At 47.8% G+C, this 19,485-nt stretch overlaps 1 protein-coding gene across 4 annotated transcripts in view; it reads right to left on the minus strand.

Moving 5' to 3' along the window:
• The window catches only part of Ranbp3 (RAN binding protein 3), a 51,460-nt gene that overhangs the window by 22,009 nt on the left and 9,966 nt on the right, over positions 1 to 19,485 (minus strand). For 2 of the 4 annotated variants that reach the window (XM_075942598.1, XM_075942597.1), the window contains exons 2-4: positions 17,221 to 17,276; positions 4,297 to 4,497; positions 50 to 86 (exon numbers count right to left, since the gene is read on the minus strand). In XM_075942598.1, the coding sequence (XP_075798713.1) occupies positions 50 to 86; positions 4,297 to 4,497; positions 17,221 to 17,276 (294 nt within the window). The remainder of the gene's footprint in view (positions 1 to 49; positions 87 to 4,296; positions 4,498 to 17,220; positions 17,277 to 19,485) is intronic. The other 2 variants (XM_075942601.1, XM_075942600.1) reach the window with 1 other exon arrangement.

The following is a 19,485-nucleotide window of genomic DNA, read 5'->3' on the forward strand; positions in this document are numbered from 1 at the left end:
TTCTGGTTTGGCTCCAGGGCGGTCGAATGTTCTAGAGAGTTTACCTTACCTTCTCCGGCTTCTGGGCTAGAGCTGCCAGCAGACCTCTGCAAAGAGAGCACAGAAGTGGTGAGAGGCCCCTTGTGTCCCAGACTGTGCCTGCAACTCCCCGTGGCCTACCCTAAGGACGCTCCTCACATGGCCCCCCTCCAGTACAACCCACCCTGGCCCGCCATGAGCATTAGCATGGCCCTTGGCACATCCCACACAAGTTTCATGTGAATGCCTAGGCACAAAAGCATACTGGCTCCCATCCTTGCCCTGGAACATTCTACAGCACATGTGCATGCTTGCTTCAGGGGCTGTCGGTTCCAGTACAAGCAAACTCTGATGTCTGGGCCAAAGTGCTTCAAGGCTGTGCCAGGCTGCCAGGGGCCTTCCCCAGCTCCTGCCCAACACAGTTCTCTCTTGGGTCCACTATGTCGCCCTTCAGACCCTGCAGACAGAAGCAAAGGCCAGTGGTGGACATGCACCCTTGGCAGATCCTGGCCATTTAGGAAGGCACAAATCCCATTTCCCTATGGTCCCCAAATGCCCTGGGCCCAAACTGAGCCAAAAGGGGGGTGATGGCTCCAAGAAGTTTCCGAGGGTTATATGAGACGACACAAGAGAATGCTCCAACGACCGAAGCAATCAATAAACCCAAAGACGGTGAGCGCCAGCAGAGACCCTCCCGCAGAGCGGGCCCTGGCCCGTTTTTTCCCATAAAGGGCCAGAAAGCCAGCGCTTTTGGCTCACAGGCTGCATCTGCTCCCTTTTGCTTATAATCCTGTAACAATGTAAACACTGGCTCAGTCCAGGAACTGCGCAAACAGGCAGGGTGCTGGAGTCTGGAGCAGCAAGCCCAGAGAGGGTGAACACTTACTCAGTGCCACACAGCAAAATCTCTAACAGACCTGGGAGCTTTCCTCAGCATGAGCTGATAGCTCGGGTCTGTGTCAGAGAAGCAAGACCACCTCTCCTTCCCAGTTCTCACTCATAAGACAGGGACAATGATCCCCAGGAAGTACTGGCTCCCTACCCCTACCCTAAGAGTCCATCACCAGAACTAACCCAGGCTTTGCCTTTCATATGATGTCAGATCTTTGGGGGCTGCAGAGGATATCAGGAAAAGCGTGCTGAGCTGAGGGCTCAGTGGCTCTGCAGAACTTGGGGTCACGTGATAAGGTATGAGAAAAGGAGTAGCTCGGGGCCTGATCATGTGAGTCCACCACTTGCCCCCAGGAGGGCACCAACCCCACAGCAAATTTCATGCTCATACTACCCCTGTAGGACACAGACCCTGACCTGGGGTACTATCCCACTGGACCAAGTGCATCCCAGACTGGCACCTGGCCACACAACTGACGTTTGCCGGGAACCTGCCCAGTGAACTCTATACCTCAGAGAACCAGCAAGGGCCTACAACCTAGAACATATTGGGAGCCATACTTTTTGTGAGCCCTAAAGCCTACTCTTGCTCTCTGGGATGCCTTGAGAACGCTCTTTGCTACCTTGCTGTATCCATGCTCAAACTGCAAGGGTGAGTCACCCTGGGGACTCTGTGGGCACTGGTGAGTGGTGAAGGCCTTGCATCACAGACACACACCTGGGACAGCTGCGGACAGTTGAGAAAACAGCCCTTAACATCCTCACATGTCATGGCCACTTTGTGGCTGCTCAGCTCCATCAAGGGATCTATCTGAGACATCACCGAGGGTGCATGTGGGGACGGGAGTTCCCGGAGGGGAGGAAACAGCCCAGGACAGGGCTCCAGGATGACACAGGTTGGATGAGGCATCTGCCTCACTAACCAGGGAGCCAAGGAGGAAGGCCAGGCAAGCGTCCAACTGATTCCCGTACCACCTCACATGGGCAAAGAGGCGCAGAGTAATGCTCGCTGAATCTGTGGACTTGTTCAGTTATGCCAGCAGGAACTCAGGAGCCACAGAAGCAGGAGGTGGAAGGCAGTGGCAGGAAAAACAGGAGTCGACAGCCAGCCTGAGCTACCTGAGACCCTGCTGAGAAAGAGCATGAACCTAGCTGGTGCTGGCAAACAGGCGCAGATGAGCAGCACACACAAGCCACTCTGGCTGCTGTGGAGGTGGCCAGCTGACCCGACACATTAGAGATGCCACCCTCAGTGTTGGAGAGATGGCTCAGTGGTCAAGAGCACTCACTAGTCTTCTACAGGATGGGGTCCAGTTCCCAGCACCCACATGCCCCAGTTCCAGGGACACCCAGCCTCTGCCATCTGAGCACAGAACTCACATGTACCTCTGGCCCACACATGTATACAGCATTTTAAAAGAGCGTGCACATATGTGTGTATAATTATATATAACTTAAACATACACACACAGACACACACGAGGTCACCCTCAAGACCACAAAAAGCTGTCCCCAAGGCTGGTGTTCTAGAGTTAAGTGCACGTGGGTGCTGCTCACAGCCGTTGGCAGACAACTGCTCATCCTATAGGCTCACCCTCGCCCTACACACCCAGGAAGCATGGCATGGACTGCAGACAGACTAGACAAGTGAAGGAGCCCTCTGGGTAACCAAGTGGCTCTCTCAACTGAGACTTAGAGCACAGCAAGATGAAAGCCAGCTCTGTACAGAGGCTGGTGAGCTCAGCCTGGTATCCCCAGGTTCAGGTTCCACCCAACTGGATTCACAGCCCAACTGACCCAAATTACAGTATGTCTGTGCAATGAGCCAGCCACGAGACACCCTTGGCAGCCAGCCCAGCTTCCCCACTGAGAGCTCTACACTGGCCTGGTGGCTCAGCGCTGTCACCAAGTGGTATGACAGTGCTGCACCAGGCACTGTGAAGTTGTGATCACTTGGGGGAGGAGGTACCTCCTGCTCCCCTAATCTGGAGGCCCCTTTCCCTGGATCATTTGGGGGCTATGTTGCTCAAGTTTGCAGCCCGTGAGAATCAAGAAGCCAGGCTCTGTGGGTCCAGGTCGCCATACAAGGCGCCTCTCTCTGCAGAGCAGCCGCTGTCATGAGGGTTCTGGGGTGGCTGCAAAGCCAGGCTGCTCTCCTCAGCCAGAGACTGCACAGACCAGAGGCTTCTGGACAGTTCCCAAGGGGGTTCTATCCAGAGTAAAAGTGGAGCACTCCAATCCATGTGGCTTCTGTTGTCACCCCTCTTCTGCATCACAGAGGACTCTTCCCTCCTCACCCGTGCACACTGTAAATCTTGCTCCTTTCCCCTCACACCCTGACTCCTCAAATGACAGGGCAGGACCACAGCTTCACCCTGGTTAAACCTTCTCCCAGCATGATCTGGGCCTGGGGGGTCGCAGCTGGCATGAAGATGGGGACCACTCAGGCCTGCTGTTATCGCACACCTGGTGACTTAGTGACAGTTCTAGCCTCTTCTTATCTAACTTGGAGTGTGCCTGCATGTGGAGACCAGTTCAGGACAGTTGTTGTGCGCTCTCCAACTTATTTTTTTAAATATTTATTTATTTATTATGTATACAATATCCTGTCTGTGTATGCACCAGACCTCATTACAGATGGTTGTGAGCCACCATGTGGTTGCTGGGAATTGAACTCAGGACCTTTGAAAGAGCAGGCAATGCTCTTAACGGCTGAGCCATCTCTCCAGCCCTCTCCAACTTATTTTTAAAACAATCTCTCGCTGAACCTGAAGTTCACCGTTTTGGGCTAGGCTGGCCAGCCACTGAGTTCCAAGATCCTCTGTCTCACCCTTTTTCCCACAATGCTGGGGGTTTTAAAGCACAGGCAGTCATGTCTGGCTATTGATATGGGTGCTGCGATGTGAACTCAGGTCATTCTGGTTTGACAGTAAATGCTCCTATCTACTGAGTCACCTCCCCAGCTCTCACTGTCTTTCAAAGCAGTCACTTCAGCCACTAAGGTGTAAGTTACCCATCTACCCACGCCTTGCACGTATGCTCGAAGGATGGATGGGGCTTTTCTCCTCCTGCTTCACTGCAGCCCAAGCTCAGAGTTTCCAGAGCCTCTAGGTTCCTAAGACCTTAAACCTGAACACTCAGATTCACGAGAAGTGGGAGGTGGCCAAAGGGACAAGGAGTAACCTGGAAAGGTAATAGTGCTGTCCAGCTCCTCTCAGGGCTCCTCCAATCTCCCATTTCTCACTGTGCTATAGTCAAGAGTGGGCTCAGTCCCTCTGTCTGGTCAGTGGCATAACTAAAATGAGCCAAATAAGTCCCAGCTGCTTTGGGTGGCTTAGGGGCTAACGGAATAGGGCCTTGGGACCTGGTTGGGCTGTGGACACTTACCCCTGCCAGTTCTCGCACACAAAGAGGCTGGGCTGCAGGAGTAGGGGGCGGAGGAGAGCTGGTGGAAGCGCTAGCAGGGGCAGGAGGATCTAAGGCATACTCCCCAGCAGATTCGGGGTGCCCCGCATCAGGGCGGGGCGCCTCCGCCTCCCCCCGAGGCTCCTCTCCCGACTCCGGCAAGTCTTTGAGCTCTGTGGAGGACTGGGGGGCAAAAAAGACAATTTTCCTTCAATGTACACAAAGGCCACACTGTGGGGAAGGGGAGGGTCCCTGTCCCTACCTCGGCCTTCCCATGAATAGGGCTCTTGGGTAGGTAGGGTCTGAGCCTCCTTTTTAGAACAATGGTGGGCCCAGCATGAGGAGACCCCTCTCTTGGCACAAGGAAGTAGACATGCTATTAGAGATTAAATCCCAAGGATCCTGCCACTCCAGCTAAACATTAAAATGCTGTCAATGGACAGGACAGAACAGGACAGGACAGGACAGGGGAGAGGGGCCAGGACATCCACAGATTCTTTGGCCTCTGGTTTTCCCAAGCTCATCCCATACATCCTGGGTGTGGGCTTATTTGGCAAGGGCCAAGGAATGCAAAAGCTAATGCCTGGCAGCCTTGGAGGTAGATCTGGGGACTCTGCGGGCATCCAGGCCAAGCATCTGTGGCCAACTCTTAATCACAGGTGATGCCCTGCCACAGTGGCCCAGGGCCCCAAGCCCCACACAGCACTGCCCACCAGCTGGTTCTCAGCTGTAACTGAAATGCCTGTGGCTGACTGCAGAAACAAAGGCAATATCGAGGGTGTGACCTGCCCACAGAGCTGTGCTGGGACTTGAGTCAAGGTCCTGCTGTGATGCCTGGTCACCTTGAGTCCTATGCTCCAGAGGCCTTCTTGTTTCAACCTCCCGGGTGGCTGGGACGTAGGACTGTATCATTAGATGTGGCATGGGTGCTACTTTGAAACATGACCCCCATCAAAAGAAAATACAACAAACACAGAACCCTGTGGAAGGAAACAGCTCCATCACACTCCCTAAGGCCAGGTGTGGTGGCACAAGCCTATAATCTTAGCACTCGCAGGCAGAGGCAGGAGGACCAGGAGATCTGGGCCAGCCTTGGCTATATAATGAGACCCTGGCCCAGAGGGGCAGGAAGAGTTTACAAAGCTTCTCTACACAAGGTCACTTCATGCTCAGATCTGAGCATCATCAAGGGACGACACCAATTTCCTGGGCAAGGTCTTCCCAGAAGCATAATGGCCACTGCCAGCACCTACTGCTACTCTTAGAGTGAGATTTAACACCTCTCTGGGAAAGTGGGAGCCAGCTACTAGAGTCACATGGAAGGCGCACAGTGGGCTCTTGGGGGCCAGGGCAAAGACAAGAAAGGTTCCACCTGTTTCCAGTACTGAGCCCTATCACACCAGCCTGCCACCGTCTTCTGGCCCCTGTATTCCTCAGGGACAGCCACACTAAAGTACCATATGGTCCAGCTTGTCCAAAGCACCAGATGTCCAAAGCCAGTGATGGGCCTGAGTGGCACTGACTTCCGAGAGCTACCACTAGAGGTGCTGCGAGCGGACACCACCGAGAGCGGCAGCCTATCACCTGCTACACAGCCAGCACAGAGAAAGAGAAGCAGCTCCCTCACATACACACAAAGCCTCACAAACAGCATCCCCAAGGCATGGGACAGAGGAGAGCAAGAGGATCATGTGATGCCAGTCTGGTATGAGTCTTCAGGTATCAAAGGTCTGGAGTCTGTGGGAGTGCACAACTGTTACCCCAGCACTTAGAGCTTGAACTCCAGCCTAGGTTACAGCACAAGACTGTCTCAAAATAAAATAAAAAACCGGGCTGTGGCTCATCACAGAGCACTGGCCTCACACGTGGAAGGCCCTGGGTTCCACTCCCAGCTCCCACAACACACTCCCACTCAGGAAGATCAGTTAAAGAGTTCAAGGTTAGCCCGGGTTACACAGCAAGTTCAAAGACCCCTTGGGTTACAAGAGATTCTGTATTAAAAGTAATGACCACAGGGCTGGAGAGATGACTCAGCTTACTTTTCCAGAAGTCCTAGATTCAACTCTCAGCACCCTCACGGCAACTCACAACTGTATAAACTTCCAGTTCCAGGGGACCTGACACCTTTTCTGACCTCCTTGGATGCAAGTAGGCAAAACACACACTTAAAATAAACTACAAAATAAATGAAAAAAAAAAAGAAAGAAAAAGAAAGACAGACCACTCAGCTCAGTCAGCAGACCATGAGACTTTTGCTGTTTTGTTTTTTAGAGACAGGGTTTTCCTGTGTAGCTCTGGCTGTCCTGGAACTCACTCTATAGACCAGGCTGGTCTCAAACTCAAAGAGATCCTGTCTCTGCCTCCTGAGTCCTGGGATTAAAGGTGTGCCCCACACTGCCTGGCAATGAGACTCTTTCTTTAAAGGTTTCATTTTTATTTTTCATGTGTGTCGACTTGCATATAATATGTGTACCATAAATCCAGAGGCCAGAAAAGAACGTAGTACAGATGATTGTGAATCTCCATGTGAGCACTGAGAACTAAATCCATGTCCTCCGCAAGAGTGGCTAATGTTCTTAACTGTTGGGCCTTCGCTGCCCCCAAGCATGAGATTTCTACTCTCAAATACAATAAGCCAGGTGTGTGGTACACACCTTTATCCCAGCACCTGGGGGAGGAGGCAGAAGCAAGCAGATCTCTGTGAGTTCAGAACAGCCTGCTCAAAATATCAAGTTCTAGGCCAGCCAAGACTATAAAGTGAAGGAAGGCCCTGTCTCTAAACAAAAGTAGTAATTATTAATTACTAAATAAACAAGTTGGACTCAGAGTCTGTGATCACTGCTGGAGCCGGAGTGGGACTGAGCTGGCTGCCTGGGACAGAGGGAGCACCAGGAGCAGAGGCCAGGAGCGGGTTTGGTCCTGGGACACGGGCAGAACAGGATTTAGCCAGCGACCAGATCCAGAGTCAGCAATCTCCACTGGAACAGGTACAGGGAGTGACCGCTGAGCAAGTGAGCCAGAGTGTCTGAGGGAATCTGGGACCTTGAAGTAAGAAGACCTAAACCAACACCCCGGGGGTCTAGGCATGAGTCTAGACCCAGGAATTAGGCCTGAGTCAGGACCTCTGTCAGCCTGGGCATGAGTGAACCTGGGTCCTCCCAGGGAATAGGCAGGAACCAGAGATCTCGGAGAGGTCAGCCGTGAGTCTGGGACCTCAGAGAGAGAGTAGGCTTGAGCCAGGACCTCTGTGGGTTAGGGCATTGGTCTGGGACATCAAAGGGAATAGGCAGGAACATGGAACCCCTGCGGGTCCAAGCCTGAGTCTGGGACCTCTGAGGAAGTAAGCAGGTCCTCTGCGGGTCTGGGCACACCCAAGCCTGGGACTCCCAGGCAGTAGACTGGAACCAGAAACTTTTTCAGTCCAACTCCAACCCAGGGACTTCTGAAGGAGGGAATCCAGATCAGGATTTACAGGTGAAAGTTGCCCTGAGGCAAGGAACTCCACCTTGGGCAACAAATTCCACAGAGTGGAACAGAGTGGAGACTCCTACGACAGAGAGAGCGAGAGGAAACAAGCTCCACCAGGAGCAGAAGCCAGGAGCAAATCCAGTCCTGGGACACTGGCAGACCAGGATTGACCCAGCAGTCAGCGATCTCTACCAGAACAGGTTCAACTTCAAGACAGGAACTTCTGCAGGAAGGGATCCAGACCAGATTTTACAGGAACAGATCAAAGCCAGTAACATAGGTCAAAATAAGCCTGAGACAGCAAACTCCAAAGGAACAGAGCCAAGCACAGGAGCACTGAGCTATCTGCAGGAACAGGAGTAACTAACGGAGTAACTAGAACTGTGGCACTGACTGTACCACAAGGAACAACCATCTGAGCTTTGGATTCACTGGCACCTAGAAGATTATTCAACAGAATCTCAGTCAGCCCCAACCACACCTATTAGAGGAAAAGATGAGTAGAAAAGGTAAGATCACACACTATACCACAAAGAAAAACACAATACCAGTAAAACCTAAAGACCCTACAATAGCAAGACCTGAACAACCAAATATAAATGAACCAGAAGCAATGACCTGAAATATAACTTCAAGAGAAGGTTTAGGGGGCTGGAGAGATAGCTCAGTGGTTAAGAGCATTGCCTGCTCTTCCAAAGGTCCTGAGTTCAATTCCCAGTAACCACATGGTGGCTCACAACCATCTGTAATGGGGTCTGGTGCCCTCCTCTGGCCTGCAGGCAGACACACAGACAGAATATTGTATACATAATAAATAAATATTTAAGAAAAAAAAGAGAGAAGGTTTAAATTCTTAAAGATGAAATGAGAAATTCCCTTATAGAAATTGAGGCAGAGACAAACAAAAACTGAAAGATATCAGCAAATCACTTAAAGAAAACCAAGAAAAAGAACTCAAACATATAGAAACAATAAAGAAAACACAAGCTGAAAGAATTATAGAAAAAGAAACCATGAGAAAAAGATCAGGAACATTAAATGCAACATGAACAGCAGAATACAAGAAATGGAAGAGAGAATCTCAAGCGCTGAAGAGAACAGAGAGGAAATAGACTCATCAGTTAAAGAAAACATTAAATCTAACAAAAGCTTAACCCAAAATATCCATGAAATATGAGACACCATGAAAAGGCCAAATCTTAGAATAATAGATATAGAAAGAGAAGAAAGAAGTTCAACTCAAAGGCACAGAAAATTTATTTAACAAAATCATAGAAGAAAACTTTCCCTACCTAAAGAAAGATATGCCTATGAAGATACAAGAAGCTTACAGAACACCAAACAGACTAGACCCAAAAAAATTCCTCTCACCACATAATAATCAAAAACACTAAACATACAGAGTAAAGAAAGAATATTAAGAGCTGCAAAGGAAGAAGGCCAAGTAACAAATAAAGATAGACCTATCAGAATTACACCTGACTTCTCAGTGGAGACAATGAAAGCCAGAAAGTCAAGCATTAGGCATACATTAAGAGAGACCATGGATGCCAGCCCAGACTACTATACCCAGCAAAACTGTCGATCACCGTAGAAGGACAAAACAAGATATTCCAAGAAAAATCTAGATTTCACCAATACCTAACCACAAACCCAGCCCTACACAAAATACTAGAAAAACTCCAACCCAAGGAAGATGGCTACACCAACAAATACACAGACAATTGGTGATCTCATTACAGAAAATCCTGAAGAAGAAAAAATGCACAAATTAACATCACCAATGATGAAAACTAAATTAACAGGACATAGCAACCACTGGTCATTAACATCCCTTAATGTAAATGGACTCAACTCACCCATAAAAAGGCACAGGCTAACAGATTGGATACGAAAACAGAATCCATCCCTCTTCTGCATACAAGAAACGCATCTCAACCTCAAAGACAGACATCGTCTCAAGAGTAAAAAGGCTGGGAAAAAAATATGCCAATCAAATGAACCTAAGAAACGAGCAGGTTTAGCTATCCTAATATCTAACAAAATAGACTTCAAGCTAAAATCTGTCAAAAGAGACAAAGAAGATCATTTCATATTAGTCACAGGAAAAATCCATCAACAGAGATTTCAATACTGAACATCTATGCCCCAAATACAAAGGCACCCTCATATGCCAAAGAAACACTTCTAAAGCTTAAATCATATATTAAACCCCACACACTAATAGTGGGAGACTTCAACACTCCCCTCTCACCACTGGACAGGTCAAGCAGACAAAAAATGAACAGAGAAATAAGAGGACTAACAGATGTTATGACTCCAATGGACTTAACAGACATCTATAGAGTATTCCATCCAAACAGAAAATAATATGATGGAGGTGGGTCTTATCTGTTGCTTTCATTGGTTAACTAATAAAGAAAACTGCTTGGCCCTGATAGGACAGAAAATTAGGTAGGTGGAGTAGACTGAACAGAATGCTGGGAGAAAGAAGCAAGTCAGGCAGTCGCCATGATTCTCCCACTCCTGACAGACATAGGTTAAGATCTTTCCTGGTAAGCCAGCTCGTGGTGCTACACAGAATATTAGAAATGGGTCAGATCAATATGTAAGAGCTAGCCAATAAGAGGTTAAAACTAATGGGACAAGCAGTGTTTAAAAGAACACAGTTTCCGTGTAATTATTTCAGGTATAAAACTAGCTGTGCGGGCTGCCGGGTGCCAGGAACATAGCCCTCCGCCCCTTATTACAACAAGAATATACCTTCTTCTCAGCACTTCATGGAACCTTCACAAAAATTGACCACATACTCAGTAACAAAACAAACCTCAACAAATACAAAAAAAAGATTGGAATAACCCAATGTACCTTTTATCTGATCACCATGGTTTAAAACTAGAAGTTAACAGCAATACCAATTCCAGAAAAACCACAAACACATGGAAATTAAACAATGCTTACCTGAATCATAAATGAGTCAAGGAAGAAATAAAGGGGGAAATTAAAGACTTCCTTAAATTCAATAAAAATGACTACACAACATACCCAAATTTATGGGACACAGTGAAAGCAGTGCTAAGAGGCAAGTTTATAGCACTAAATCCCTACATAAAGAAGCTGAAAAAAAATCCCACAGTAGTGAATTAACAGAACACTTGAAAACTTTAAGAACAAAAAGAAGCAAACTCACCTAAGAGAACTAGACAGCAGTAAATAATCAAATTGAGAGCTGAAATCAACAAAACAAAAACAAAGAAAACAATACAAAGAATCAATGAGACAAAGAGTGGGTTCTTCCAGAAAAATCAACAAAATAGATAAACCTTTATCCAAACTAACCAAAAGGCAGAGAGAGAATATCCAAATTAACAAAATCAGAGGGTCCTGACAGCGCGCAGAAAAAAAAAAAACAAAATCAGAAATGAAAAGGGAGACATAACAACAGACACGGAGAAATATAGAGGATCATCTGGTCATATTTTGAAAAACTGTACTCCACAAAATTGGAAAACTTAAAGGAAATGGACAACTTTCTGGATAAATATCACTTACCAAAATTAAATAAAGACCACATAAACAAATTAAACAGACCTATAAGTGCTGAAGAAATAGAAAATTATCAAAAGTCTCCCAACAGAAAAAAACAAAAAAACAAAACAAAAAAAAAACAACAACCCAGGACCAGACGGTTGCAGCTCAGAATTCTACAGGACTTTAAGAACTAATACCAATACTCCTCAAATTATTCCACACAATAGAAACAGAGGGAACACTGCTAAACTCTTTCTATGAGGCCACAATTACCCAATACCCAAACCATAGAAAGACAATACTAAGAAAGAGTATTACAGACCAATCTCACTCATGAACATTGATGCAAAAATTCTAAATAAAATACTAGCAAATCGAATCTAAGAACACATCAGAACATCATCCACCATGACCAAGTCGGCTTCATCCCACAGAAGCAGGGATGGTTCAACATACGAAAATCTGTCAACGTAATCCACCATATAAACAAACTGAAAAATAAAAACCACATGTTCATCTCATTAGATGACGAAAAAGCATTTGACAAAATACAACATCCCTTCATGATAAAGGCCATGGAGAGAGCAGGGATAAAGGAACATACCTAAACATAATTAAGGCAATATACAGCAAGCCAACAACCAACATCAAACTAAATGGAGAGAAACTCCCAGCGTTTCCACTGAAATCAGGAACAAGACAAGGTCGTCCACTCTCTCCATACCTATTCAATATAGTTCTTAAGGTCCTAGCTAGAGCAATAAGACACCAAAGGGAGATCAAGGGGATACAAATTGGAAAAGAAGTCAAACTGTCACTGTTTGCTGATGACATGATAGTTTACATAAGTGATCCCAAAAATTCTACCAGAACCTCATAAACACTTTCAGCAATGTAGCAGGATATAAGATTAACCCAAAAAAAATCAGTAGCCCTGCTGTACACAGATGACAAATGGGCTGGGGAAGAAATCAAAAAACCAACACCCTTCACAATATCTACAAATAGCATAAAATAACTATAACCAAACAAGTGGAAGACTTGTATGACAAGAACTTTAAATCTTTGAAGAAAGAAATTGAAGAAGACACAAGAAAGTAGAAAGACCTCCCATGCTCTTGGGTAGGCAGAATTAGCATAGTAAAAATGGCAATCTTACCAAAAGCAATCTACAGATTCAATGCAATGCCCATCAAAATCCCAGGAAAATTCTTCAAAGACCTTGAAAGAATGGTACTCAACTTCATTTGGAAAAGGAAAAAAAAAAACAAAAAAAAATAGGATAACCAAAACAATCCTGGGCAATAAAAGAACTTCTGGAGACATCACAATCCCTGACTTCAAACTCTATTACAGAGCTACAGTACTGAAAACAGCCTGGTATTGGCATAAGAACAGACAGGAGGACCAATGGAACCAAGTAGAAGACCCGGATATCAATCCACACATCTTCAAACACCTGATCTTTGATAAAGAAGCAAAAAACATCAAATGGAAAAAAAGAAAGCACATTTAACTAGTGTATTTACCTACATGGATACCAACATGTAGACGAATGAAAATAGACCCATATCTACCACCATGCACAAAACTCAAGTCCAAATTGACCAAAGACTTCTACACAAAGCCAGCCACACTGAACCTTATAGTAGAGAAAGAGGGAAGTACACTTGAACACATTGGCACAGGGAACCACTTCCTAAATAGAACCCCAGCAGCACAGACATTGAGAGAAACAATTAATAAATGGGACCTCCTGAAACTGAAAAGCTTCTGTAAAGCAAAGGACACAGTCAACAAGACAAAACGACAGCTTACAGTGTCGTAATAGGAGCGGCAGGGCTGCGTCCCCAGCACCCCAGCTGCCTGCTAGCTTATGCCCGAAATAACAACACACAAACTGTATTCATTTAAATACTGCTTGGCCCATTTCTATTTAGCCTCTTCTAGGCTAACTCTCGCACCTGGACTAGCCCATTTCTAATAATCTGCTGTAGCCCACGAGGTGGCTTACCAGGGAGATTCTAGCCTACATCCATCCTGGGTCGGAGCTTCATCGTGTGTGCCTCAGAGAGCAGAGCTATTGCATCTTCCCGGGAGAGGGGAGCATGGCGTCTCTCTGAGCTCACTTCCTCTTCCTCCTAGCCTTCTGTTCTGTTTACTCCTCCCACCTATGTTTTAAGCTATGAGGCTAAGCAGTTTCTTTATTACTTAACCAATGACCTTCCTCCATCATTACAGGATGGGAAAAGATCTTCACTAACCCCACATCAGATGGAGGTCTGATCTCCAAAATATACAAAGAACTCAAGAAATTGGTCACCAATAGATCACATAACCCAATTAAAAAAAAAATGGAGTACAGACCTAAACAGAGAACTCTCAACAGAGGAATCTAAAATGGCTGAAAGACACTTAAGAAAATATTCAACATCCTTAGTCATCAGAGAAATGCAAATCCAAACAACTCTGAGATTCCATCTTACACCTGTAAGAATGGTCAAGATCAAAAACACTGATGACAACTTACACTGGAGAGGTTGTGGGGAAAAGGGAACACTTCTGCATTGCTGGTGGGAATGCAAGCTGGTACAACCCCTTTGGATGTCAGTGTGGCGATTTCTCAGAAAATTAGGAAACAACCTTCCTGAAGATCCAGTAATACCACTTCTGGGTATATATCCAAAGGATGCTCAATCGTGCCACAAGGACATGTGTTCAACTATGTTCACAGCAGCTTAGTTTGTCATAGCCAGAACCTGGAAACAACCTAAATTCCCCTCGACTGAAGAATGGATAAGGAAAATGTGGTACATTTAAACAATGGAGTACTACACAGCAGAAAAAAATAATGAAAGCTTGAATTTTGCAGGAAAATGTATCAAGCTAAAAAACATTATTTTGAGTGAGGTAACCCAGACACAGAAAGACAATAATCACATGTACTCACTCATAGGTGGTTTTAGAAAGCCAGCCTACAAACCACAATCCCAGAGAACTTAAGATAACAATGAGAACACTAAGAAAGACTTACATAGATCTAATCTACATGGGAAGTAGAAAGTAGAAAAAGACAAGACCTCCTGAGTAAATTGGTAGCATGCGGACCTTGGGGGATGATTGAAGGGGGAGTGGGGGGAGGCAGGGAACGGAGCAGAGAAAAATGTAGAGCTCAAAAAATATCGAAAAAAGACAAAACAAGTAAGCAAACAAAACCACCCGAAATATTCACTGTTCATAGAAAATAAAGAAAGCTACACAGAGTAAAAAAATAAAATAAAAATAAATAAGCAAGTTACTAAAAGCTTGGATTAGGGTTTTGCTTTGGTACTAGATGCTCAGCTGGCACAGAAGCTCCTCGTTCCAAAACCAAGTGACAGCAACAAACAACACCCATAAAACAAACAGGAGCAGGCTGACTGCCTATTCCAGTCAACAGCAGGAGGTGACCACCTGTTGCCCTGGGCAACAAAGCCAATACACCACTGCCACTGATGCACAAGTAATGAGAGGTGGACGCTCCTGGCAGGCAGAAATGAGGAGTAGCAGCCAGGCCTGTTAGGTTAAGCAGACCCTGTGCTAGGCTGCAAGGACTGAGCAGGAACACAGCTCTACAGACAGCTCAAGGGGCAACACAGCCACAGCCAATGCCATGTCCTGGCCTCCCCAAAATCCCTGGTTCTTTCTTCTGAAGAAAAGCCTAATTCCACAGGTAGGCAGGATGACCCAAGTAACATGGTGTACTTAAGAAATACTTCTGGCACTATCTTTGCTGTGAGAATCCCCCATCTACCCAAATGCTCAGACTTGCGTCTCCTGTTTATTGTTCAAAGTCTGACCTGGGCCAGGCCCTGAGGGAGACTAAGGATGATGGATGTAAGTGGAATGCATGAGTCTGAGGTGTGGGTTAGTAGGCGGCTCTTCGAGCAGTAGCCAGAGCAGGAGAAGCTCTGGTAAAGAGCCAGTCCCTCCACTAACTCTTAAGTGTGTGGAGGGACTCCTCACGGGGAAGGCATGTTATCTGTAACAGTAGCCACATCAGGCAGATCACAACCACCTCCAACTCCAGTTCTGGGGACCCAACACCCTCCTCTGGCCTCCACAAAACACACTGTGGTGCACAGAAGTACTTGCATACAAAATAAGGACACGCCTTCAAAGTGTAGCTCAGGCTGGCTCTAGCCATCACTTCTGCCTGGTGGTCACACTGAGAAGCAGCACTGAGAAGCCCATGGCTTTGGAAAGAACACATGGCACATTCAGAGGTACCAAAGCCAGAGCCTAAGGCCAGTCATGTGGACCTCTTGGAGAAACTGAGCCCAAACCAGTAATCTTTTTTTTTTAAATATTTATTTATTTACTTATTATGTATACAGTGTTCTGTCTGTGTGTATGTCTGCAGGCCAGAAGAGGGCACCAGACCTCATTATAGATGGTTGCGAGCCACCATGTGGTTGCTGGGAATTGAACTCAGGACCTTTGGAAGAGCAGGCAATGCTCTTAACCACTGAGCCATCTCTCCAGCCCCCCAAACCAGTAATCTTATGTGACTCCCCGGGACAATGACATTACGGGATGGATGTGCTCAAAATTAGCTGCCAGACCCTTAGCATCCTTTTCAGAGCTGAATTCCGCTGGCTCCAGGCTTGTAGCAGTTCCTACTGGGGGCCTCCTCCTCCACAGGAAGACAGCAAGGATCTTCTGCATATGGAATACTGGGCAACGGCACACAAACTGCAGAGTCACCAAGCTGTCCTAGTAGCACCTACACTCACCGTGGGTCTGTGCACACAGCAGCAGAGGAACAGCTGGAAACTGGGGGGAGGGGGGATTCCAACACAGCCAACTAAAGCTGTCTGGCACATAATTGCAGGAGGGTCTCAAAAAGTCCAGATACCACCAACACTGGACAGAAAACAACCCAAATGGACCTCACGCCACTCTGACCTCAGGGCACAGCTGTCACCAGGCTGGGGATAGAAGGAAGCATGGCATTTTGAAAAGCACTCTGTCACCAAAACAAACCAGCAGTTTCCTGGGGCCTCCAGATGCTTCAGCAAAAGACAGAACAGACGGCCGAGTGGTTAAACACCACCGTCTCCCTGGCAGGCATGGAGGTGGGGCAGGCAGCGGCTGCCCTCCTGAGCACAGACCCACAGAGCAGTGGTGGCAACAAAGCATCATTATCTGGCCAGCAGCAGCCCCCAGTGGTTACCCAGTCTCCCAACAGGATGCAAATGCACAGGAGTCACACAGGCTGGGAGCCACCAGCAGCCTCTGTCTCCTGACTGCCTCTGACCGCGAACACAGCCACATCCAGGAGACTACAAAGGGATGGCCTTGAGAAGGGCAGTCAGGTGGACAGTGGTATCCTTAGCTGTTGCCTCTCCATAGTAGGAAAGGCCCACACACAGTGCCCACTAGACATGCAGCACATGGCCTCTGGGGTGATATGCCCTCAGAGAAGGAGAAGCCAGCCCCACAGACAGGGAGAAGAGGCAGGGACAGTAAGATGCTGTGACATGCCCGGGCTGGGACAGTCAACTAGAACACTTTCTTGGGGTGCTGGGGGTAGAATGGGGACTGTAGGTTAAATGTATGCCACATGTACCCCAAAATGTGCACAGTACTTGCTACTCCTCAACTCACCAAGCTCTGTCCTTCGAACAGTCCCTCTGCTCTGGTTTTCCCAGGACAGGGAGACAATTCTAGAACACAATATTGGGACAGGGGGATGGGATGGGATGGGATGGGATGGGATGGGATGGGATGGGATGGGATGGGGAAGGAGAAACACTGGAGACCTGTCACAAGCCCATGCTCTGGTTGTCAGCCAAGCCTTCTCTGGCTTCTCAGGGGGTAAAGCAAGTCTGAGGAAGGTGTATAGAGAGCACAGTGGTCCCTTACCTTCTGTCCTTTGTCCTTCTGAAACACAAAGACGGACGGCGTGACGGCAGGCTTTTCTGCAAAGAGAAACATCAGTGTTTTCCCAATGCTAGATCTGAACGGTCAACACGGCTCTTAGTTCTAGTCAGCTAAACACACATTTAAATATGCCAGTGTGTGCGCAGGTACCCAACAACACGCACACATGCGACATGCACAAAAATACATTTAAAAGCAGCTCATAGAACACCCAGCTGCTCAGAGGCTGTCAGGGGCACCTGCATGTGGAGCCCCTCAGTGACATACATGGTCCTGTCCCTTTCTGCATGCGTATTACTGGGACAAGAATGCAGGACAGGGTTCAAGAAGTTGGTGGGGCACAAGGCACCAGGGCATCATATGATTCCTGCCTAAGAACCGGGCACCAACTTGGATTTTGTTTGTTTTATTTTTGAGACAGAGCCTTGCTATGTAGACCAAGATGATCTCAAAGTCACAGAGATGCTCCTGCCCCTGCCCACCAAGTTCTGGGATTAAAGGTGTGCACCATTGCTCGACTAGCAAGCAGCTGGCCATTAGGCTCCTGCTCTTTTGACAGCAACCCTAGAAACCCAACCAACCTGGTGCCCAGAGGTGCTAATTAAAAAGGACTCCTACAGCAGTGCATGTGTGCTACCCAGAGGCAGACAGTGGCAGGGTCTGCACCTGATGGGACAGGATGTGCGACTGGTGATGTCCTTGTGGCTAGGCTAACTCTCATGAGCACCACAAGCCCTCAGGTTGTGTAGAAGTAGGCCTGGGCACTATATGGGCACAGTGCCAGAGAAAGCCACAGTCCTTGGGGTGGCAGATATGTATGTGTCCATGCTTGGCGCACATGGAGAAGACATGGAGAGGAAAGGAGCACAAGGCCACCATCAGGGAGCAAGCTTAAGGAGGGACACACAGCAAGACCCATACCCACACCCAGTCCTAGAGAAAAGAACACCAGGACCATAGATTCTAAGCAGGTAGCCTAAAGGATGACATTTTCACTACCTCGGTCCCCACCGCCCAGTGTTCCCATAACCATCTGTGTTGGTCTATCTGCACAGCCCAAGATGAAGCCCAAGTGACACCATAAAATGGCATACTTTCCAGCCAGGCTCACACTTCCTCCACCATAGCCAACACAAATGACGGCAGGGGAGGTGTGGTGAGCTACGAGGAGGCTGGGCAGAGGAGTAGCTCACCAGAGTCTGTACCAGGTTCTTGGAGCCCTGTCAGCACCTCTGTGCCCAGCTGAGCAGCTGGGCCAATGCCCAGCCCCAGCTCCACCTCCACACACGCACCAGTGAGATGTGTAAGGAGCCAACACACTGTCCACCTTGGTCCCTTTCAAGCCACCCTCTCTCCACACTTGCTGAGAACAGCACCTCGGCCCCAAAGACTGGCTCATGAAGACATGACTGGAGCTATGAGAAGAGACAGTCTATTAGGGTTGCCTAGCCACCTGTCACTTCCTGGTACCTTGAAGTAGGGCACCTACAACATGGAGTACTGGCACTCCAGTCCCTAGACCCCGTGTGAGGCTGATAGGCAGGTGCACCTGCCACCTACTCCCAGGACTGCAGCCCCAGCACAGTCCCTCAGTACTGAGGGGCAATGTGTTCCCTAGGTACAGGCATGTGTCAGGCCCCTGGGGCGAGGCACAGAGAGCCCTAAGAACAACTGCAAGAATCTGAGGCGTGCTCAGCTAGGGACAACAGCGCACACCAGATCCACCCTGGCCTGGTTCTGACTTGAAACCACCCGTAGTAATAGGGGCGGCGGCAGGGGCGGCGTCCCTAACACCCCAGCCGCCTGCCCGGCTAGCTTATGCCCGAAATAACAACACACAAACTGTATTCATTTAATCACTGCCTGGCCCTTTTCTACCTAGCCTGTTCTAGGCTAACTCTCGCACCTGGACTAGCCCATTTCTTATCATCTGTATAGCACCGGTCTTACCGGGAAGATTCTAGCCTAAGTCCATTCTGGGTCAGAGCTTCATGGCGTGCATCTTCCCTGGAGTGGGGAGCATGGCGTTGAGGCGTCTGCTCCGGAGAGGAGAGCTGTTCACTTCCTTTTCCTCCCGGCATTTTGTTCTGTTTACTCCACCTACCTAAGGGTGGGCCTATCAAATGGGCCTAGCAGTTTCTTTATTGCTTAACCAATGAAATCAACAGATTAATATATGACACTCCCACATCACAGACCTTCCTTCCCAAGGTCCCAGGTGTGACAGATAGCCAAAGCCACCATGCC

Source organism: Microtus pennsylvanicus, chromosome 12, assembly GCF_037038515.1.
Source record: "Microtus pennsylvanicus isolate mMicPen1 chromosome 12, mMicPen1.hap1, whole genome shotgun sequence".
Taxonomy (NCBI): domain Eukaryota; kingdom Metazoa; phylum Chordata; class Mammalia; order Rodentia; family Cricetidae; genus Microtus; species Microtus pennsylvanicus.